The 23910-nt window shown below is 39.3% G+C and overlaps 1 protein-coding gene across 1 annotated transcript in view; it reads right to left on the bottom strand.

Annotated features, from left to right (window-relative positions):
- The window catches only part of CTSC (cathepsin C), a 41318-nt gene extending 27170 nt beyond the window's left edge, over positions 1–14148 (bottom strand). The window contains exons 1-2 of the mRNA XM_079709492.1: positions 13966–14148; positions 11585–11730 (exon numbers count right to left, since the gene is read on the bottom strand). Of these exons, the coding sequence (XP_079565618.1) occupies positions 11585–11730; positions 13966–14137 (318 nt within the window). The 5' untranslated portion in view covers positions 14138–14148. The remainder of the gene's footprint in view (positions 1–11584; positions 11731–13965) is intronic.
- Positions 14149–23910: the final 9762 nt, after the last annotated feature.

Raw genomic sequence — 23910 nt, 5'->3', positions numbered from 1 at the left:
AGGAGCCTCAGTTTCTTCAGCTGATAATGGGAATGATATCTACTTCACTGGATTCCTATTGAGGATAAGGATGACACTGAAGTTTGAAGAGTTTAAAAAATTATAAAACACGAAACAAGTAACAATATAAATACTACCAACTGTTACCACATGGGATACAAAGCCATTTAAGACTTTACTCATGCTGTCAAAGAACTTATACTCTAGCCCAAACTGTCAACTGAGCAGTTGATACAGGTTTTATCCTGTCAACCAGTGATTTTCCAAAATGAGAAGACAATCCATTAAAATATTAGAAAGAAAAATCTTATAATTTCTATTTCTATTTGTAGCATAGAAATAAAATTGAAAACCAACCTCCACTATTATTTAATATACAAAGCAACACTGATAACCCCACTCAGTTCCAGTGTCAGATGTTCACCTGTTACATGCAGTATGCTGCCTAAAGATGGTTAGGACACAGCACATTCCCTTTTACATGTGCCTGCTTAAACTCACTTATGTACATCTGATGTAATTAAGCTAACTCGCACAAAATGAACAAGTGGCTTAAAATAATACTTGCAAAGAAACCAGGATTTGCAAATACTAATGATGTAAATATAAGAAAACATAAGAAAATAACAAAGCTTACATTTGCCCTATTCCTGGTATGAGTTTTTGAAAACATGTTTTGAAATGGTTCCAGCGTTGCGGTATTCACTTTTTAATATTTTATCAATAAAGCAAATGTCTCCATTTTAAAATTTGCCCATTAAATTGTCATCATTTAACACCAAACATCATTTAAATACCAAACAGTAATTCTTCTAAACTCTACCAGTGACACTTTCATACTTTTAACAAAATGTGTCAAAATTAAAATTCTTTACTTGAAACACTTTAACTAGAAAATTGTTTCCAAATGTTGAAAATTGGCAGTAATAAAAATGATCGGTAACAGAAATCCTTACATTGCTTTTTTCGGCAACAAAATCATGATAATGAAACATAGTTTTACATTGTTTCCAGAGAATATCATAATGAGATATATTTTGGCAGGACATGTTTTTGTGACAATAAATAAATCAAATATTTAATCATTTAATCTTATTTCATGTTTGATAGCAAACATGTTAGTATAGTAGTGCATGTATATAATTTTTTAAATGTATGTATACATACTGTGGAATACCTATTAAAAATTTGGACATCTAGGTCTAATCCATCAATATCATTCACCATTTCAGAAAAGAACACCTTGCATGAAGTTAAATGGTTTGATGATACACCATACATATAGATTACATTCCAGCAATACTGAAGAACAAAGAGTGTTTATTCAGTTTTTTGCCATCTGTTTACTGTACATGTCTACGTAAGTGCAAATTAACTGCTTCCATCTGCTGTCAGGTCTGGAGTGTGAATGAAGCCATTAGATGGCAACAAAGGAGAACAAGGCATATTTTCCTAAATTGATATTTTTCCAACCCAACCAAGAGTGTCACATCTTACCTCAGAAATAAACTTCCCTGTCAGTTTCAAGGATTAGCTTTCCTTTTCTGCCCACTAACCAGACTTAACCATTTATTTAAAAAGTTGAATTTTAATGAGTTGTGAAACTGCCAGGAAATTGCTGCAGTGGTTGCAACCAAATAACCTCCAGCATTTTACTGAAGGAACTGGCAATCAGATTTACATACGAAAATGGAGGACCATAAATTTATTTCCAGGGCTGAAAAGATGTTCCATTTAAACCAAAACATACGTTCCAGAACTAGTTAAGAAAACAGCAATTTGACACCCAGCAAGGTAGACAAAGTCCCTTGGCTCATTCCTCATTTACTTGCTCATAATCTCTTAAACTGTAAGGTTGGAAGAAATCTTAGAGTTCATCGACTCTAACCTTCAGCTGGTGCTTCTTAAGGGGGGGAGGGGGGGCACAGCCCACAGCACCCTAGGCTAGTTTCAGTCCTTGGTTATCCAGGCTTTGGGGAACCACTGCAGTCACAGATAAAGCTCACTATTTCCCCTGACAGCTAATTTACTTTTTAGTAATTCTGAAAGTTAGAACTTTACTATTTTTAACTCTGAGGTTTGTCTTAGCGTCTACAGTCTCACACAAAAATTAAAATATAATATATAAGCAGAATAAAATGTTAAAGTCTCATCTGTTTTCTACAGTCATTCAACAACTATGGCCTGAGGGTCCACCATAGCCTCTAAGGACACAAAGGTAAAAATACTTTCAGAAACACAACAATAAAACAACAGAACACAATGGTATATTATTCAATTTTCTTTCTCTTACAAATATTTATTGAAGGACTATTATTTATCACATATTGAACTACACATAAGGAATAAAATGGCCATTAATACAGCGTTGATCATTGCCCTCAAGGAGTTTAAAGGCCAGAGGAAAGGACAAACAGGCAATTACAACAGAGAATGCTAAACAGTAATCTATTATGGGGCCTACTAACACAAATACCTGCAATTTTGTACCCAAGTTTTCTCTTCCATAATCAAAACAAACATTTAGATGCAAAGATACTCAAAGAACCGGGGGGGGGGGGCGGGGGGAAGAAAACACTTTAGTAGGGGTGATTTTAGATGCCTTGCTAAATATATTCTTATACACATTGGTTGCTTTGTCAGTATTTACATCCGGACAATCAGTTTGAAAATACACAACTCTTACAGAACCCTGTAAGTATGTAACCTAATATTTTTTTGAGAACAGAGGACCAAAAATATAAACATAGCACCGTTCCTGATTTGAGCTTCTAGAACCCTATAGAATTAATTCTTTGTAAGCTGGCATTACTTCTGAAGTCTTTGAAAAGACAAGAGAAATGTGGATAATTTTCCAAACTAAAGTTCCAAGATAAAGTTCTACATGCATTAGGTGCTGAAGATACACAGATCTTCAGTCTGGAAGAAGATGACACGCTATCAAGTCATTCCATTTACAGCAGAGTTAGTACTACCAGGGCAGAGACACCTGCAAAGTACAATTGGAACCAAAATAATGACATTCCTCCCAGTAAGGGAGAAAGCTGGGGAATTTCACAGAGGTGGAATCAAGGTCCTGAGTGATAAAGAATCATCAGGATAGAAGAAAGTATCCAGGTGGCAGTTGGATGTACTCTTATTTAGTTTTTATAAGATACAACCTTCCCAGAACAGCAGACCAGTGCCTCTCAAATGATATAAGTAATTATCTGATCCAATAAAGTAATGATGACAACCTACTATCTAGAGAAAGACTCCTCCACTCAAGAAGCAATTCAAGGGATGCAGAAAAGTCCTCCCAGACAATAAGAATTAGGTGTAGCCCCACATTTTTGGTTTGCCAAGGCTGATGTTTAATCAGTTCTAAACAAATGAGGAGGAGACTAGTCCATTGTTTATTAGCAGGAAAGACCTAAAAGACAGCAATCAGTTTGAACAACAGTGTAATTAAGAGAAGTAAACTTAGCAAGCATACTTAACTTGAAGTTTACAAAACTCTCCTTCAATTTGGAGAACCATAAAGAGAAGGAGAAGGTAAATTTTTGTCTTGAATAAGGGATCTGGGCTTAGGAAGGAAAGTCAGTAGCCTCATTTGGTAAGGAAATCTAAGGTTCAAGCCAATTCTTCTCCTAAAATTTCAACAAGAGCCAATACAGTGCACTGAACTAACATTTGTGATGCTTACAGACTAGGATTCACCAGAAAACCTGCCCAAAATGTGACTTCAAGTACCAATACTTCTTTGTGAAACAAACTTGACAAACAGCCCATATCATTCTACAGTTAGAAGCTGTGTGAGTTTAAACACTGTATGAGACTAATTTCCCCTATCTGAAAATTGAAGCTAGTAATATCTACTTCATGGGATTTTTGTAACGTAAAGCATGTCAAGTTCTTAGCACAAGGCTGGCACCTAATTTTAAAAAAACACCAAAAAAAATGTATTAATCATACCATCTTTCTGGACAGGGGTACTGCAGATCTATGATCTACAAAAGGGACCCTTCAGCGGTTTGGTTTATCTCAGAAAGCCTCCTCCCCCAAACATGTCCCCCTGGGACCATCTTCCTACCCATAATGTATCTGTGCATCTCAAGATATTCTGAAGCCTAATTTTATTCTTATAATAGGTGTTGGGGCTCCTCAAGGTAATTAGAGAAAGAGAAGGCACTTGGGAAGTTCATTTAACTGTGAGTAAAATTTGCACTGTTAACAAAATAAAACAAATAAGTCAAGTCCTAAAAGCAGTCTGAAAAAATCATTTCAACAGAAGAGTTTTCAAAAGAGAAAATAAGAAAGAAATGTATGTTGCATATTGTTCCTTTTATTCAAAGGCTGAATGGTGAAGCCACCTAAGACTTCCAGATTTTCTTTTTCCTGCTTGGTCTTTGGCTGTTCACATTCCAAAATGGCAGTTGCTGCTTTCCAAGGAAGTGTTCAGGAGGGCAGCTGCCTTGGAGGTAGGTTACCAGGACTCCTTTGTATGTTACATGCACATAAAGACTCCAGAAGGGACTGTAGCTGCTAGAGGCCTCTGCTAGCTGTTAGAGGTAGGTAGGTCCACTGCCGCATGCTGCTCTGCCTCTTGCCTCTTAGCCCCAAAGTCTGTTTTTGGCTGTGGTTTTAAAAGAGCCCCTCAACAGATGCTCTATTTAATAACTAAAAGACAATAAAAACTAGAGTTACAAGCCAACAAGGATCATACTGTCTCTTAAAAATTTAAACATATTAATTTCTTTAAGTGAAAAAAAATACTAGTATTTAGTATTTCAGATGCTGGTATTTTTAAATGCTATTTAAGACATTCACAAAAAGCCGCCATTCTCAAAAGCTGAATGCTTAAGCAATACATATTGTGCATGCAGCCAACATGCTCAAGAAGCACATGCAGATGCATTTTAAATTAAATGCTACCAAATAAGCCTAACATAGTTTTGAAATGTAGTTAAGAAAGAGGCTAATCTAGCAACCAAGACATAATATCATATACACCTTACAAATTCTAAATGTAGGCTTAATGCTACTTTGATCAATATTTTTAGGTACAAGGCTATTTATCCCATTTACAGAGCAAATACTAGGGTCAATCTCTTCTGCTGGGAGAAGCATCTCCCTAATAAGGAGAAAGAATGAAAGTTTTAAGACAGAATTTTGTAAACTGCATTCTGAGAATACCTTAAATTTTTGTGAGGAAATAATGGTAAACTTATTTTAGAAAACCTTCTTATTATATCTCCCTCCTCAGCTACCACCATACAGTATATTAAAGATTCTGAGAAGTTCTGAAAAGAAACTATTTAAGGCAGTCTACACTTATGCAACTATCAGAAATAAATTCAGAAGAAAGAGCTTATTGGTTTCAGCTCTAATTTTCACTTTGATGTGTTATTAGTGGCTGCCTAGAACAACCTTTAAAGCTTAACAAGATGAAGTGATACAACTTATGAGCAATTCCTTCCTGACATGTGTGGGCCACCGCTGGCCCATTAAACAGTTTGAAAAACGCTGATACAGGATAAGGCTACGGTGCTTTCAACACTTGCCCCAGTTCCCTTTTTCATATCTCACTTCCTTACTTAAGAGCTAAGTAAAAGAGGAAGGGAAAGGGGAAAATCTGTTATATGAAATGTAAGGGAGGGTAAGTCCCTATCAACCTTTTCTCTCTAACTACCCATTTTTCCATCAAAATTTTAGACATCTAAACTTATGGATCCAGAGAGAGCAATGATTAAAACATCTATTCTGAAAGTGTGAAGAGAATGTACAGAGTGAAAAAGATCCTCTTCTACCTAGTCAATAGTCTGTTCTGAGAAGGAACCAGTTTAAAAGAAGATAGGTGATGTCTCAAAGGGATGACTGACAGGTACGTCAATTTCTCTGGAAGAGCCACCTTCTCTACTGGAAGACAACTAAAATGCCATGGTTCACATGGGTCCCTCTTGAGTCTTTTTAGAAAAGAATGAGCAACCTCAGGCAGCATCGCTACTTCAAGGATGTGAACTGAATTTGAACCAACATTTCCTTAACTGGGTCTTTATCTTTTTGGTTTCATGTCCACTTACGTTATGAGCATCATGCTTGAGAAAGCTAATTTGATGTGTGCAAACAGAACATACTAACACGAAAATAAATAGTGCAGGCAGATAAGAAGTAGCAAATAAGCAGGCTCAAGCAAGAAATCTATAAGAAAACCATAATCTCTCTGTTCTCCATCTTCCTCTCCCTGATGAGTAAATAAACATTAATTTTCATAAGCCACCAAGGAGGAGGGAAGCTTGCTTTTAGTAAGAAAGTTAAAAATATTTCAACGGAGCTCACCCAGTTTGTTCCTCAGATGTGGCATATCATATATCCCCACAGTTCCCAGTTGCATGAAAAACTGACTGATAAAATCAGTGACATCCTACGAAGGGTTTACAATGGAAAACTGAGTCATTATGTTGAGATTAAGCAATATCATGAAAGAAAACAAAGAGCTAGACATGTGTTAAGTGCTTAACTTCTGATTCTTTTCCTCAATTTAAACACTTTTAAAAGTAAACATCAAGTTATTTTTTTTTAAAAAAGACAAACTCATCTTGGTGTGTTGAATCTGCATTAAAACAGGTAAATCTATCCCAATAACAAATATTCTGAAAGTTTGTTATATCTTAAAAATGAACCCAGAAGGCACAACAGAAAAATCGCACGAGACTCCCAAATCCTTTACTGTAGAAACACATAATTCACATTTCTAACTGCTGTGACAAGCTTGAAATTTGTAAGTCACTAGCACACAAAATGGGTAAATAAATCCTCTGGTATGGATTTCCCAACATACTGTTCTTGATTTGAGTACCAACCTGCTTTAGAAATACTCACGGTAGTGTTTTTAGCTTATAGTTCTACGAAGACTGATAGGTCCCAAACAAAAACTCAATTAGAAATCAGTGAAGTCTGCTTAACTATCCCCAAATTCAGTTTTCAGCCTAATGAGTCTAGTTTCCCTTCTATGCATCTTCTTCAGCCCTTGAGTAGCTTAATGTTCAAAATAAAATCTGAGTTCATTCGCTACTGCCCCCTTTTACAGCCTCAGAGAAAGTAAAGTGAGAAACAGTAAAAGGTTAGAAAGCTTATTCAACTTGAGTGTATTCTTTGAAACTGAGTTTGTGTCATACCACTTCCTTCCTTGGCAATTCGGTAGAGGATGGTGTAGAAGAGCTTTATACATGCTCATGGTAAAAAATGAACAAATTCTACAGAAGTGTAAAGAAGAAAAAAAAATCGCTTACCCACCCACCACAAAATCAGCCATAATCAAACATCCTTTACATTGTTTTGTTACATTGCGTGTTTCTATATAAGAGGTTGGTTGTTTTTCATCTGCAGGTACTTTTAAAGGGTGCAAATTTATTGGAGTGTGCCAATTATAATCAAATGGTAATGCTATTAAAATTTGATAGTCTTAGAAACTGGCTTGTGCAGATGGTCTTTTATTTTGGCAAGCGCGTTATTTTAAAGGAAAACTGAATCTGAATGTCTCTAGGAAAATTTCCATTTTGCCATAGGTTGAATAACTCCTTATTGTTTTACAAAAGTTGTTTTAAACGCTTAGGTATTTGCCTGGGTGAGCCCTAAATTCATGTGAGTTTGTAACCCCGCCTAAGTTTTCTGATAACTGAATCTATGCTGGAAGTTGAGTAGAAAAAAAATGTCTTTCAAAAATATAAACCTAGTGCTTCCTGCCTAACTCAAACTATGTATAAATTTCTAGTGTCAAGATTTCCTTCCAAGCTTTTATCTAGCTTGAAGTCCTATGTAAAAAAAAAAAAAAATCATCCCCACTCCACTCCCAATTTCTTAAGCAGTTAAAACCAAGGAAAAAAAGGTCGAAGAACCTCAACTCATGAAAAATTCTGCTTATTTTCCAGGTGAGGCCTGAATAAGTAGAACTTAATAAAAGCAAGTTCCTAGCAATAAAAGTGGTGTCACAACTGCTCCAAAGTTGGCATGCAGGGAGAATGATGTGGAAGCTGTCTGTTCTGTTGAGCTGCAGGCTGATCTGGGGGAACAGAAGGCGGAGCAGGAACCTAATAGAATGAATACCTTGCATGTAACACCTGCTCAGCAAACTAGCAGGAACAACTCTAAGAAACTACCTCATGAAAGCCTATCTGAAAAGGGCAAAAGGAAACAAGTAGTAGGGTCTGCTATGAGTTAAGAGAGACTCCTGGAAATCCAACTGATTTGTAGAATAACAGTGGAGGATATAAATGGCAAAAATTTATCAGATATTTCTGCAAAGCAGTAGGTTGAGTGGATTATGGTGTAGTTTACATAAGGCACCTAAACTTGAATAGTAAAACACTGCTTATATTTTGATAATTTTTCTTTTTTAAAAATAAATTATTTTTCATTTAAAAGATACTTCTAAAATCTGTAGAAAAAAATTCTCACATGCTTTATTCATTAAATAGGCGAGCTTTCTTGAGTTACACACCCAGCATGGATTTCCCAGCACCACTGTAGGAAATACCCCGAGGCTTATGGTAAAATCCAGCAAGCCTTTTATGTTAACAAGTATCACTCCAAAAGTGTTTGACTGCCCTATTATGTAAAGTCAACTCCACTTTATCATTTTTCTTAAATTTGTTGAACTCTGCTACTCCCCATTACTTTTTCAGTTGGATTTGCTAAAAGAACATGGCATTTTATCACTCTGCAAAATATGTTTATCTGGAACTACTTGATTGTGTTAAGAGAAATTTTAAAATCAAGTATCTTGTGTATGTTCTGCTCTGCTTATTGAAATTATGATCCTTATCACATGATCTAACTACTGACCAGAATGGCTGATTTTTTTTAGGAGGAGAAGAAAACATGGACCTGATAATGGTTCTGGTCAAATGGACACTTTAAAAAATACACTGAAATCAGTACCAGAAAAACACTCTTCTACTTTTATTCCTAATAAGAGAATGCTGTCCAGAAGCATATGACCAGGTAGGGTTCTACCCTACAACAGTGTATACACTGACTCTTCCCACATATGGTTGAGAACACTTACAACTTCATTTGGCTTTAAAAAGCCTTTATTGATCTGCAACTAATGTTCTGAGGCTACAGAAAAATACCAAATTTGCTTATACTGTGACTTAAAGAGAAATAGAGTTGACTCTTGAACAAAGGAACAACGCAGCGTTTGGGGCACCAACCCTCCAAGTAGTTGAAAACCCACCTATAACTTATAGTCAGCCCTCAATATACGGGTTTCCACATCTAAGGAATCAACCAACCTTGGATCCCCATTTGCAGATTCAACTAACCTCAGATTGTGTATATATTTACTATAGTATTTACTATTGAAAAAAAAATCTCTGTATAAGTGGACCTACGCAGTTCAAACCTGTGTTGTTCAAGGGTCAACGGTACAAAGAAGTGTTCCGAGGGCTTCCCTGGTGGCGCAGAGGGCTTCCCTGGTGGCGCAGTGGTTGGGAGTCCGCCTGCCGATGCAGGGGACACGGGTTCGTGCCCCGGTCCGGGAGGATCCCACGTGCCACAGAGCGGCTGGTCCCGTGAGCCATGGCCGCTGGGCCTGCGCGTCCGGAGCCTGTGCTCCGCGGCAGGAGAGGCCACAGCGGTGAGAGGCCCGCGTACCGCAAAAAAAAAAAAAAAAAAGAAGTGTTCCGATTCCTCATTCAGCTACCAGCCATTCTCTCTGTCCCCACCATCTCCGGACTCCTATTCAAGCTGAGAGCAGACAGACTGATGGGAAAATATTACCACAGGGAAACTGCCCTTGCCTGATTCTGATTATGTCTCAGGTAAGTAATGGTGTCATTAGAAGTTCCACCACCAGTTCCTCCAATTCTACAGAAGTGAAGAATGAAAAGTCTTCTAAGCCAAATGGGTAAAACTATTCACTCATCTATTTATATACTACACCCTATCTTGTACTTAAGTAATTTATGCAACCTATTTCTCAACTGAATTCTACTTCATTTTCATGTTTTCAATAAATATTGATTACCTATTTTGTATCAACAAAAGGAGAAGGGGAAGGGAGAGGTGGGAAAAAGGAGGGGCAAGAGGAAGAAGTGGAGGAAGGAGTAAGGTACATGGTAACAACTGTCTTGAATATTTCTTGCCTTGTGCCTCAATTCCATAGGCAATTCACTCTCCACCTGAAGGCAAAGAACTTTTGAAGGACTGTAACAGAGTACCTACAAGAGGTCTACAAAGCCCTAGGCTCATCAATATGCAGACCAAGAATTATATTCAGATGGAATCACATTTATTGCATACACACTACAATTTTTAAAACTCATACAGATACTGCTATGATTTTTAAAAATACATAGTATCTAGGCGTGACATTTAAAAATATTTAATAACTGGTCAAGCATGGGCTTCAACTACTAATACAGACTGCTGGCCCTCAATGGCCAGCATGGATGGACTGGTTCCCACCAGCTGAATATCAGACAACCAATCCAGGTGAGGGGAGACAACTTTTCCCGTCTCTCTTTTCTTTTTTCAATTAAGAAGGGGTCCTTGTAGTTTAAAAAAAAAAAAATTGGGCATTACTATTCTAAGAAATTTGGTTGGCTCAGATGTTAACAACATATCCTAGTTAGTGATTAAGCCACAACCCACATGAGTAATCACAGTAAATTTAGAAATTAGTCTTTTGCTGGTGCTTTGTCTTTCATCATCCTTAACAGAATCATTCCCTCACCTTCCCACAAATTCCTGTAGTTGGTCAACTCTTACCAGATATTTTAAAGGCTACCGACACTAACTCATGAAAAACTGTCTTTACTTATACTTTATTTAGAATAAGAAATAGCTAGTCTCAGGTTTGCGTGTTCCATTTAGTTAAACCATTTAATACCCTGCTAATAGGAAACGTTCCAACTTCAGAAGGATATCTGGGATGGACTGCAATTTGTGCTCAACTATTTTACCTTAGAGTGTGTCTGCAATTAGAAGCAATGTGTAAGAGCATTAGAATGGACAACAGTTCTTCCCTAGTGAGAGAAGAAAACAAGCTGGGCTGGCTAGGCTACCTTCTGCTTTAATTAGCCCAAGGAGTAACTCCAAGGCTCTCCATCTCTGTCCCACTTTAGTCAAATAAATTATTCACATTAATATATTTAGTACATTATACTACTTCAATGAGTCATTTAGGTCAATTTCTCAAATGATGATAAGAGGGACAGTATAATAACCTCAAGATAATAATAAAAACCCTATCTTTCCAACAGATTCAGTACAAAGCCAAGTGACGAAGGCAACAATTAGAAATAAAGGTGTAGTAATAAAGAAAATAAAGAATTTAGTTATACTTACCAAAATGTAAATTTAAATAGAGAGGGATCATACATACTCAAATATAGATCATGTGTGTGTTTTTTTAAACCTACTGAAGTTATAATTTTAAATAAAGTGGCAAAATTACACCATCTAATTTCTCTTCAGAAAATTGCTATCAATTCTGGTTATCTTCTTAATCTAAAATTAAAATACTGAGGGTCTCCTCATTAGAAGAAGCTTCAGTTATCAAATCATTGAAAATATGAATGTATATTCCAACAAAACTAACCTTAAAAAAGGCAAACCACTTGTAGTCATTCAACACAATCTCAAAGCCTTGATTGTAAATGATGGTGAAATGGCCAGAATTGCCAAAGTTATCATATGCCGTATCCAACTTCTTAAGGTGCACCACTACTTTTTTTTCTGGTGGTCCTAAAGAAAAGAAAATGCACAACAAATGAAAATTATGTGGGCTTCAATGGGAGGTAAAAGCTCCTTTATAATTTCCATTATTTTTAAGCTCCTTTCCTTTCGTGCTACTGAATGTGGGTGGATCTGGATTGTGAATATATCAGAGTCCCCGTTTTGCTGCCTCCCTCTGTATAATCCCAGAGGGGTCTCAGGCAAGAATGTGAAGCAAAGGCTCAAAAGATATGTCAAGTATCCCAGCAGGCAGAGAGACCCCAAAAAGTACAGCCCCTACCTTCCCAGAGCATCCAAACACTGAAGAAATTTTTCCACTGAAGAAAAGGAGAAATGGGGTATGTTGAAAATGACCAGCAGAAATGAGAAGACAAAATGGTAATCAAAAAGTGGAAACATAAAAAGACTTGCTACCAGATCATAAGAACAAAGGAAATGATCTCTTCAGAGAAGAAATGGGATGGATATCTTTCTTCTAAATGGCTGTACAGTTCAGAACCTCGGAATCTGAATCCTTTCAAAGTATTCAGCAAACTCAAGGTTTTTATCCTATACAGCTAATTTGTGCCGAATGGAACTAAACTTTTAACCTTCAGAAAATGGGGACTCAGATCTGTAGGTGTCTTTAATTGATTAGATTAAGGTCAAAGGTATGGAATATAGGCAGAGAGGCTGCCTGAAAAGGGTTCTGCTGTGTCCATTCTGGAGGTTTCCACACTTTGGACAATTTTTCCATGTTTCAGATTAATGCTCAGAAATAGGAGATTCCACGTGACAGAACACTGCAAATCCTGATCTCCCTTCTGCTTTGGCTCTCCAAGTTCAACTCTTAAAGAGAAAATGGTTATAATGCCCAGTACTATGAAATGCCACACAGTCATTTGGAGTTGGACAGTTGAGTAATTAAGTCTGCTTAGTGACAGATGACCTGGCAATCTCTGTTCTGTTAACAAGGAAATTGCAGTTGAGAGCTTCACTCATTCTGCACAAGCCACAGTGTGGTAAAGGTTTGGGCAGAACGAGAGTGCCTCTCCTGACCCAAGACTGTGTGTTTTTTCTTCTCCCTTCACTAAATTCTTTGTCCTTGGGATAGAGCCATGTTATCTGAGGGCATATGGAATGTTCCAGGGTGTTCAAACACTAGATATTTATTGAGAGCCTTCCATGAGCCCTGGCACTGTGCCTGGCTCTGAGCATTTCAAAATATAATTATTGGCCAAAGAGGTATTAAAAAAAAAACAACTTTTATATACTACTGAGGCAGGTTGGGACCTGGGACCCTTTGCTGAAGTGCTGCAATGCTTGCACCTGGACAAACCTCCTCCAGCAACAAAATACAAAGAAACTATATGGGACTAAAAATAACTGCGTGCATGCACAGTTGGGCCCCATTATGGACAAAAAGATACAAAAAAGCAAAAAACTTAACTGCCACTTCTGAAGAGCCCTGAGCAAAAACTGGGTGTCCGGAGCAAACACTGGGTGTTGCGCATGCCCCCTGCACTCAAACCCCCAGAGGGGTGGGCAAACCAGCCAAGCCAGCCCTCCCTGCCACCACTGGACACACCCCTACCCTCACCCCATATAAGGAACAAGCTTGTTACTTGTTCTCACTAGCCCTGCTGCAGCAAGGGCCCAATAAAGCCTTCCTGAATTTCTTGTCTAGCCTGTAGTCAATTTCTGATTAGCGAAGGCCAAGAACCCTGGTGGGTATCACTACACCCCCCCCCCCCCCGCCGCAGTACATGAAACGGTGTAGTGGTACCAGAAGCTTTCTCAGGTCCACATCAAAATCTCTGGGCTTAAGGGCTCTTTCCCACAACCTAATAAAAGGAAACTTTAAGCTATATTCTCAAGAGTCTTTGAGCTCATTTGTCACTGGCACAGTAAAATACTGCAGATGGGATGGGGAGATAAGATTGCACGGTCTCAACTCTCTTACAAGCCAAACAAACCCAAAAACAAGAAACGGAAATCAAGGGGGGGAAAAAAAGTTCTTGCAAAAAGTGTTGGGGGCCCGGGAATAACCAAGACCGAGCGAAGTGAGACGTTCTCAGCAGCTCCACGTTGACGTCGCTGCCCTGGAGCGGTAGAGGGCACGCCCCCCATGGACCCCAAGTCCAGCCAGGACCTCCCGGCTTCCCCCTAGCGGGGGCGCTGCGGGAAAAAGGGCTCAGGGACCGAAGGGAAGGAGCCCCGGGTAGGCACAGGAAGAAAGCGGGTCCAAGGGCGCCGGCGGCTTACCCATAACCGAGCAGTTGACCTCGCGCTGAGAACCGCTGCGGCCCACGTGGAAGACCCAGGTGCCCAGCAGGTCCGGGTAGGTGCAGTTGGCAGGAGTGTCGCAGTGCACGTTTCCAGCGCGGAAGAGGAGCAGCAGGAGGGCGGCGAGCGGCGAGCCGGGCCAGGGACCCATGCTGGCAAGGCCCTTAGGAGAAGTGGGGAAGGGACGCGAGCCAAAGCGCTGCAGGCGGGCACTGAGGCCACCGCTGCTGTGCTCGTGCCTTAAAATAGAGGTGCTGGAAACCGGCAACCCGGCGGGGGGCGGGGTCTCGGGGCCGCGGGGGCTGGGCGCCTGCCAGTGGCACCGCCCCTTAGGTGGGGGCCTCTGGAAAGCGCGCCCGTCACCTGGCGGCCGTCGGACCTCAGGCCCAGAGAGCCCAGCACCAGGTTCAGTTGCCAACGGACACCTCCAAAGAGGACTGCAGAGCCACAGCTGGTCTGTGCGCGCCCCAGACGGCGCTCCTTCGCTCCTTGAGAAGTAACAGAGAGAGAGACTAAGAGAAAAAGAGAGAGACAGAGAGGTGAGGGGGAGGGGAGGCTAAATGACAGAGAGAGACCGAGAGAAGCGCGGTGAGGGAGGCGGGGGGAGGGGGGAGGGGGGAGGGAGGACTGAAGGTGGGAAAAAGGCCCAGAGAGAGCGACCTAACTAGTGGAGCTTTCTTTTACTTGCTTGTCTTTCCCACTGCGTCCTCACTCACTTAACTTTTATCCTCAGAACTATTTTACGTGCGACCCCGAGCCAGCCCAGCTGTTTGAGAACTGCTCTTCCTTCCGTTTTCCAAAACTTTAAGTTCCTTTTGTTTGCTGGGTTTTGCCGGTTTCCTGTTAATGTTGTTTGCCTGTTATCCACAGGGGAATTCAGTTGTAGTGCAAACTTGCAGTTTTTGTGTATTAGGATTTTTTTCCGCCCGCTAACGTTATAGGATTTAGTTGCGCGCACGCGCGCACACAAACACGCACAGGCACTAAAGCCCATGTTTTGCAGCTGAAAAGCAGGCGGCCCAGAGAGAGGAAGCAAGTCGCCCAGGGTGAGGAAGGGAGCTGGTGGGAGAATGCTGGTCTTATGAGCAGGTTCCAGGGTGCCAGTCTGATCGCCAGTAATTATAAGGTAGCACTATTTCCAGGTGCCTCCTCGTTCAGTTTAATTATCATCCTTTTCTGTGAGAGCTCCTCTGTCTTTCCTGGCTGTTGTTGGAAGTTGGGGCTCCTTTTGTGCACAGAGCCTTTTAGGTGTCAGGCCCTGTGCAACATCAAGGACAAGTGATGAACAAGACAGACTTTTCTGTGCCCCTGCTCTCTAGGGCACATGCATTTTGCCCTCAAAACACTGGTTACAAATAAATACTTGGATGTCCACCTTCTCCACCAGATTGTAAGCATTCGAAGGGAGCAAGTCGACATTATTCACCTTTGCCTTCCAAATTATGGCTTGAAAATACTTAGGAAGTGTCCTGGGGTGTTAAAATAAATGTACTTAATAGCCTTATCTTTGTTTCTAGGCCCGAAAGCCAATTTTGATTTGGCAAAAGGAGTTTCCCTTGAAAGCTCATAAATGAAAATACTCTCTAATGTAGTCACAAACTGCAAAGGCAAGGGTGGAGCCGACACCCTATGTCTAGGTTTTATTCCCGGTTACTTAGGATGGAAAGCTGAAGCATATCATTACACTAGCACATTTACTGTTTAGAGATAAACTGACAGAGTAACATTGCCTTCCTAATCTCTGGGAAAATGTGTCATTGGTTGTTAAAACGTTAAAACTTTCACTAGATCATCAATTTTGAAGAGCTGAACAGTCAAGTTGGAAGTTTCTTTGACGGCATGATCAAAGTAGCACAGACAATTGTGAAGAAAGTTGAAAACATCTCTATTCAGTGAATAAATATAATCGAAAAGGATCTTGGAGGCCTCTTAATCTAATAGATTCATTTTACTATTCGGAAATGAAGATCCAGAGATAATGTAATAACTTGATGAACGTCACATTGCCAGTTACTGAGATTTAGGAATAAACCTCAGGTACTTTGAATTTCATTTTAGTTTATTTCCACTAATCTAATAATTCCCAAACTATTACTAGCCCTCTCTCCATTAGCAGGGAGAAGAATTAGTGATTCTCAAATTGATCAGACTGAAAGTTTTATTTTTATAACAAATATTTTACAGAGACCTTTTGGTATTTTGAAATGATATTCATATACAAGTTACTTGCTTAAAAATAGAAAGAAAATACCAAATAATACAAAAGACAAATAAAAAGATATTCAAAAAAAATAAAAACAGAAAAAAACCTCACTGATAAGATCATGAAAAGTAAGAAAAAAAGGTATTTTAGATAAAGTTCTAATACAAACGCATGTATTTCATTATCTAAAATGCTCATGTATGAATGTACTGGAAAATAGAATGAGACATTCAGATACTTGCACTTTATGTCTCTATGTAAAATTGTAGAATCAATAAAATTGACAGGTACCATTTTTCTGAGAACAGAAATTCTTTCACTGAGTTATAACTCAAATATCCCTTAATATAATGGATTCATTTTACTATTGAGAAATGAAGATCCAGAGATAATAATAATTTGATGAATGTCACAGTTTCCTTATCAAATGGTCATTCAAGTATCATACCTCCATTATTCATGCTAGAAAACTCTTGGTCAAGTTTCCAGCAGAACAAATTACCTTCCTGTTGATTTATCTAGAAGTTGCATTCCTAAAAATTTGATATATTTAAAATGATATAAAAGTCAGTTTATATGCAAACCAGATTTTGGTACTAGTCTCAGATCATTATAAGTAGGTTTATAGAGAAGCAGCATTGCTTAGCAGTCGTTCTCAAACTGTGGTCCCAGGACCAAAAGGACCAGCAGCATATGCATCTCCTTGGAATTTGCTAGAAATGCAAATTCCTGACCCCCACCCCATACCTACTGAATCAGGTCCCTGCAATCTATCTATATCCCCTTTCAGAGGATCCTGACACAGCTACAGCTTGAGAATCACTGGCTTGGAGATGAACAGCAAGGACTTGTATCACACTGCCTAAGTTTGAAGCATGGCTTTGCTACTCACCAGCTATTTGATCTGGAGGAAGTTATTTTACTTCTTTTTGTGCCTTGGTTTTCTCATCTGTAACGTGTATAATTGTTACAGACCTATGACTACCTCCTCCTGTTTTGAGAAGACTAAATGAGTTCATACAGATTCTACAGAGAACTGACTGACTACATTTATTATTGTGTATCTTTCTACTAGAAAACTATCCTTATTAGTTAGACAGTAGATTCCAAATCCTGTTCTCCTTTGTAATCCTAGCACCCTGAATAATTTCTGGCACACAGTAAGTTCTCATATATCCGTTGAATGAATGAATAGTATCATGGACATAAATACTTCTGTATTTCATGGTGTTTGGCAAAGAGCATCATGATTCCCATATTCCCTGCCTTGTGAATAAGTTTGAAAGCCACTGTTCAGGAATGTATATCAAAACAAAGAAGGATCAAAGAAATAGAAAAAAAATTTGACATATCAATGTAGAATGCCATTTGGTATTGTATACACCTCTGTCATTGGTAGTCAAAATAACAACCATAATAATTTCATTTATTTAGGGCTTTACATTTTACCAAGGTAATTCACATATATCATCTCATTTAATTATTACACAATTGTGTGAGAAAGAGAGCACCACTTGTTCAGGTCTTGTGATGCCCCAAGTACTGTACTTTGTTTCTGTCCTTCTGATCTCCTAGGCAGATGTCAAAACTCTCTCTCCTGTGACCTCATGTTCCTGAGTTCACAATTCACTGTAATTATTGATTGATTGCCTTTTCCACTAGAGTCCATGCTTCTCGACAGCAGGACTATATTATTTTTGTACCTCAAGGTTTTTGTCAGAGTTGGACAATAGCCAATATTTACTCATTCATCCTCTCAATAAAATTTATGAAAGAAAGGAAGGAAGGTGGGAAGATAAGTGGGAAGGAAGCTCATCGTCATTTGCACAGTACATTCACATATTATGTCCATTTGATAGTAATCTCCCAGATAGTATTACTCCCATTTTACAGATAAGAAAACTGGAGCTCAGAAAGGATAAGTGATTTTTCCATGGTCAAACTGCTAGTAAGTATAGATTGGATAACCAAAAAAGGCTTCTGTTTTTAAGTTAGATTGTTTGAATGGAATTAAGCAAGTGAAGCTTTGTCTGCTTCTTGACCGAGTCAGATATAAAATTAAGAGAAAGAAAAGTTCTACAGAAGATACATGTTGAGGCAGCTATGAAACTAGGAATTACTGAGATAATCTCTACTCTTTGATGCCTTTCTCATTTCATTATTTCCTTCTGTTAAATGAACCATGAGGACTTCTCTGGTGGCACAGCGGTTAAGAATCTGCCTGCTAATGCAGGGGACACGGGTTTGATCCCTGGTCCGGGAAGATCCCACATGCCACGGAACAACTAAGCCCTTGCACCGCAACTACTGAGCCTGTGCTCTGGAGCCCGTGCACCACAACTACTGAAGCCTGCATGCCCTAGAGCCCGCACACTGCAACTACTGAACCCACATGCCACAACTACTGAAGCTCACGTGCTCTAGGACCCACGTGCTGCAACTACTGAGCCCGTGTGCTGCAACTACTGAAGCCCACGCACCTAGAGCCTGTGCTCCACAACAAGAGAAGCCCACGCACTGCAATGAAGAGTAGCCCCCACTCTCCGCAACTAGAGAAAGCCTGCACGCAGCAACGAAGACCCAGCACAGCCAAAAATAAAATTAAATAAATAAATAAATAAATAAAAGAAGAAATGTGTATTTAAAAAATAAATAAACCATGTTTTTGAAATGAAAATTTTGAGAAGCATTACTTTTTACTGACACACCAGGATTATCCTATAGGTCACACAGAGTAAGAGCAACCCTAAAGAACCAATGAACTTAATGAATGTCTCTATTTTGCTCTTTCTTCACCAACACTACTCTGGTCCAATAGGCTATCATTTCTTGCTAGTCAACCAAAATTACCTTCTAATTTCATCCACTTTTTCTTGAATTCAATGTAAAAGCCAGTAACCTAAGTGTCATCCTTGACTCTTCCTTCCCCCAGGCCCCACCCCACCCCAAGCTGATCAGCCAATGTATCATACTGAGTCTACTCTCACCATTGTTATTTTTTATTTAAATGTAAACCATATCAAGGTACTCCCAATATTGACAAGTGGAATACTTCCCAATAGGTTACCTTTTGTATCATCTTTGAATAAAATTCTGCAAGACCCTGCACAATATGCCCAACTTATCCCTTCATCCTCCCAGTTGTCCCAGAAACCCTTGCCTTCTGTTGGTCCTCAAACCCTCTAGATTCCTTCTGTCTCCATTACCTTTGCACTTTGCTCTTCTCTTTGCCTGAAATCATTTGCTGTTTTTCCCATGACTGCTCATTCTCACTGTATGACATTCTCACTGAAAAATATTTAATCTCCTCTAGCCATGCTATCTGAAGTGGCCTTCTCTAGCTATTCATTTTATTAGTACTCTGTTTATTTCTATGTAAAAATTATAAATGCCTATAATTATTGCACTTTCTTGTTTATTATGTATCTGCCACACTGGAACAGAAGCTCCATGAAGTTTGGGCCTTGTCTGTCTTGTTCACCACTGTATTACCAGGACATAGTAGATGCTCAATAAATATTTATTAAATGTTGATTGAAACTCCTTACTCTCCAACTTTAAGAATCAGGTTTATTGGGAGCAAATTTTCACGGGGCAACTGTTAAGTCACTAGATAAATTTTATACTTCTCATCTCATACTGTTCACTTTAAGAGATATTCAACTAGTATAGGGACCAACTTTTCAGCCCCAGCAACATCTGGAATTTTAAGTTTATATGCCTGTGTGGATTAGTTTGTAAGTTGTAGAAGTTGACCTAAAACTACTTCGTATGCTATCAGGAAGTCAAGTTATAAACGCATGTTGGATAATAGGAAAGCTAAACCATGTCTTAGCATTTTAGTTTCAAAGTTTTGCAGTTCAATTTGACATCCCTTCTTTCTCTAGGTTATTGCTGAAAGGGAAATATGAAGTCAAGCAAGGTAAATTCTAAAATAGCAAACTGTAGAGAGTCTTGGCATGAAGAGAACAAAACCAGAACAGGGTGACATTTAAAGATCAAGGCTATCAGTTTCTCCAAGTTGAGAAAGGGCATTCCTTTTCCAAGAATCACATTACTTACCCAAGTAATGGTATGGGAATATTTAAAATATTTCATTTTAATAAGTTGAAAATAAGCTGACTTACTATTTATTATTACTTTTTACTTATTTAATTGACAAGATCACACTGATTTATGCATTTCTCTCATTTTTTTTTTTTTTTTTGCTGTACGCGGCCTCTCACTGTTGTGGCCTCTCCCGTTGCAGAGCACAGGCTCCGGACGCGCAGGCTCAGCGGCCATGGCTCACGGGCCCAGCCGTTCCGTGGCATGTGGGATCTTCCCGGACCGGGGCCCGAACCCGTGTCCCCTGCATCGGCAGGTGGACTCTCAAACACTGTGCCACCAGGGAAGCCCCATTTCTCTCATTTTTTAAACAACCCTTAGAATTTAAAAATAGACAGTTCAATATATAAATAAATAACTTTAGTTCATATACAATTAAGGTAACAAATTGAGTAAAAAAGCCTTCAAATTTATCATTTTCATTTGTTCCTAGTCCTTTTTTTATTTTTTTTTTTATTTTATTTTTTTTTTTTTTGTGGTACGCGGGCCTCTCACTGTTGTGGCCTCTCCCATTGCGGAGCACAGGCTCCGGACGCGCAGGCTCAGCGGCCATGGCTCACGGGCCCAGCCGCTCCGCGGCATGTGGGATCCTCCCAGACCGGGGCACGAACCCGCTTCCCCTGCATCGGCAGGCGGACTCTCAACCACTGCGCCACCAGGGAAGCCCCCCTAGTCCTTTTTTTTAAAAGGATGTATTTATATTTTTATTATATGATGAGATAATAATATTCAATAAATTACATTAAATATATTTTGCCATTGTGCTACAGATTTTTTCCCCTACCCCCCCTTTTTCTTTCCATCTATACCCTGCCAAGCAAGGCAACCTATGTTCCCTTCCTGGTGTGTATACTTACAAATTTTTTACTAAAATTACCCAGCCACCTAAAATATGCATAAAGAGCAGGGCACATAATGTCTAGATCCAGAATGCCATGGTTTGAATCCTGATACCACTTCTTACCGCCTGTGTGACTTTAGAAAAGCTATTTATTTTCTCTGACTCAAGTTTCCTTGTTAGCAAAACTGGGATAATAATAGTACCTACCTCATAGGGTTGTAGTGAAGTTTTGACTGAGTTAAAATGTGAAATGCTTAGAATAGTGCTGTCACCTAGTTTCCATTCTTTCATTCTCGTCAACCTTATTTCATTCTTAATGAAATTCATTCTTAAAAACACATAACAGAGGTTTCTTCACATCAAGAAATTGAATTCATTTTAAGGAAAATAGCTGCATGGTACCGCTAAAAAAAAAACAACACAGGTCCGAACTGGCATCACATGGGCTAAAAGTCCATGATACCAAAACCTAGATTTAATACCGAACAATTGCAGTTTTGATTTTCCCCCCAAATGTAATCTTAATCAACCAGTTTGGAATTTTCTGGTTAGAACCAATGAGGTAATCTCAGCCCTCTCCAGCCTACTCCTCAGAGGAAGAAGAGGCAATCTGCATGATAAAACCCTTGCCAGTCACTGCCCTCCAAAAAAGATGTCCTGGCGCAAAAGAACCTTTTTTTTTTTTTTTTTTTCTGTACGCGGGCCTCTCACTGTTGTGGCCTCTCCCGTTGCGGAGCACAGGCTCCGGACGCGCAGGCTCAGCGGCCATGGCTCACAGGCCCAGCCGCTCCATGGCATGTGGGATCTTCCCGGACCAGGGCACGAACCCGTCCCCTGCATCGGCAGGCAGACTGTCAACCACTGTGCCACCAGGGAAGCCCTGAACCTTTTTTGTGTGTGTTTTTTTGCTAGTGACTTTCTTGCCCGACCCTCCTTTCTATAAAAGCCTTCCATTTTATGCCACTTATCAGAGCTCTCTTCTATTTACTAGATGTGATGCTGCCAGATTCATGAATCCTTAAATCCAATCAGGTCTTCAAATTTACTCAGTTTGTTGTAGGAAGGGGGACTGCTTCCAGAGCTCAGGAGTGGGCTCTTGTCTAACACTGGGAAATGAATTGTCCAAGGATACAAATGTGCTGACAAAGCAAGAGACTTTATTGGAAAGGGGCTCGTCGCAGAGCAGCAGGATAAGGAAACCCAAGAGAACTGCTCTGCTACATGACTCGAAGTCAGATGTTATGGTAATGGGGTTAGTTTCCGGGTTGTCTCTGGCCAGTCATCTTGCTTGGCCTATATTTGGCTTGACTCAGGGTCCTACCTGGTGGCATGCGCATCTCTCAGCCAAGACGGATTCCAGTGAGAAGGACTCTGGGAGGTTGGTCATCTCCTCCCTCTTTTGGCCCCTCCCAAATTCTCCCATTAGTTTTCAGCGGCAGCACTGTGTTCCTTATCCGGACCTCCTATCCTGAGACAACTCAGGCAAGCAGGCCTGGCCAAGGCAGGTGGTTTCTGTCAACAGTTCCCTAACAGGTTGAATTTTGTTTTTAAACAATACTTAAGGCATGTAACAAATCTGAGTATTATTAAATGGGCATTTGGGTTGTTTCCAAGTATTTTAGCATTATTATTTTTTGCCATTGCAAACAATATTGCAGTAAGAATTTTTGAATATACATCCTTTCTACAGCTGCTTTTCTTTCCATAGGAAAGTGACAACCATGTCCCTTCCTTATAAGCTTACTTTCTTTCCTGAGTTGTTTTAAATCTTTTAAATTGTTGTAAATTTAAATTTTGATATTTTAAGTTGTTTTAAATTGGTTTAAATGTTTTAAATAACTGTCATTTAATTTTAAATTTGTATCTTGGAAACACCTAAGGTCTGCTTTTGTATATGGTATCATACAGGTCTTTTTATTTAGGCAATGGTAGCAGTGCTGTTTATAAAATAAACCTTATTTTCCCTCTAAATTTAAACACCAAATTTGAGTATATTCAGTTCCTGTAAGTACTGGAATATTTTGTTTTGTTTTGTTTTACTGATTGATTTTAAAGTAAGTTTGCTTCCTGTTTTTCTTTTTCATATTTTTCTCAGCTCCCACTGTATCAATTTAAAACTGTATGTTTTGGCTACCCCTCTACTATTTTTTTTAACTTTTTATTTTATATTGGGGTGTAGCTGATTAACAATGTTGTGATAGTTTCAGGTGCACAGCAAAGTAACTCAACCATACATATACATGTGTCCATTCTCCCCTAGACTCCCCTCCTATCCAGGCTGCCACATAACACTGAGGAGAGTTCCCTGTGCTATACAGTAGGTCCTTGTTGGTTATCCTTTTTAAATATAGCAGGGTGTACATGTCAGTCCCAAACTCTCTAACTATCCCTTTTCTCCACCCTTGCCCCCCTAGTAATCATAAGTCCATTCTCTAAGTATGTGAGTCCATTTCTGTTTTGTAAATATGTTCATTTGTATCATTAAAGATTCCACATATAAGTGATATCATATGATATTTCTCTTTCTCTGTCTGACTTACTTCACTCAGTATAACAATCTCTAGGTTCACCCATGTTGCTGCAAATGGTATTATTTCATTCTTTTTTTATGGCTGAGTAATATACCATTGTATATATGTACCACATCTTCTTTATCCATTCCTCTGTCGACGGACATTTAGGTTGCTTCCATGTCTTGCCTATTGTAAACAGTGATGCAATGAATATTGGGGTGCATGTAACTTTTCAGACCATGTTTTTCTCCAGACGTATG

This window comes from Hyperoodon ampullatus (assembly GCF_949752795.1).
Source record: "Hyperoodon ampullatus genome assembly, chromosome: 7".
Classification (NCBI taxonomy): Eukaryota; Metazoa; Chordata; class Mammalia; order Artiodactyla; family Ziphiidae; genus Hyperoodon; species Hyperoodon ampullatus.
This window is presented reverse-complemented; position numbering and strand designations above follow the sequence as displayed.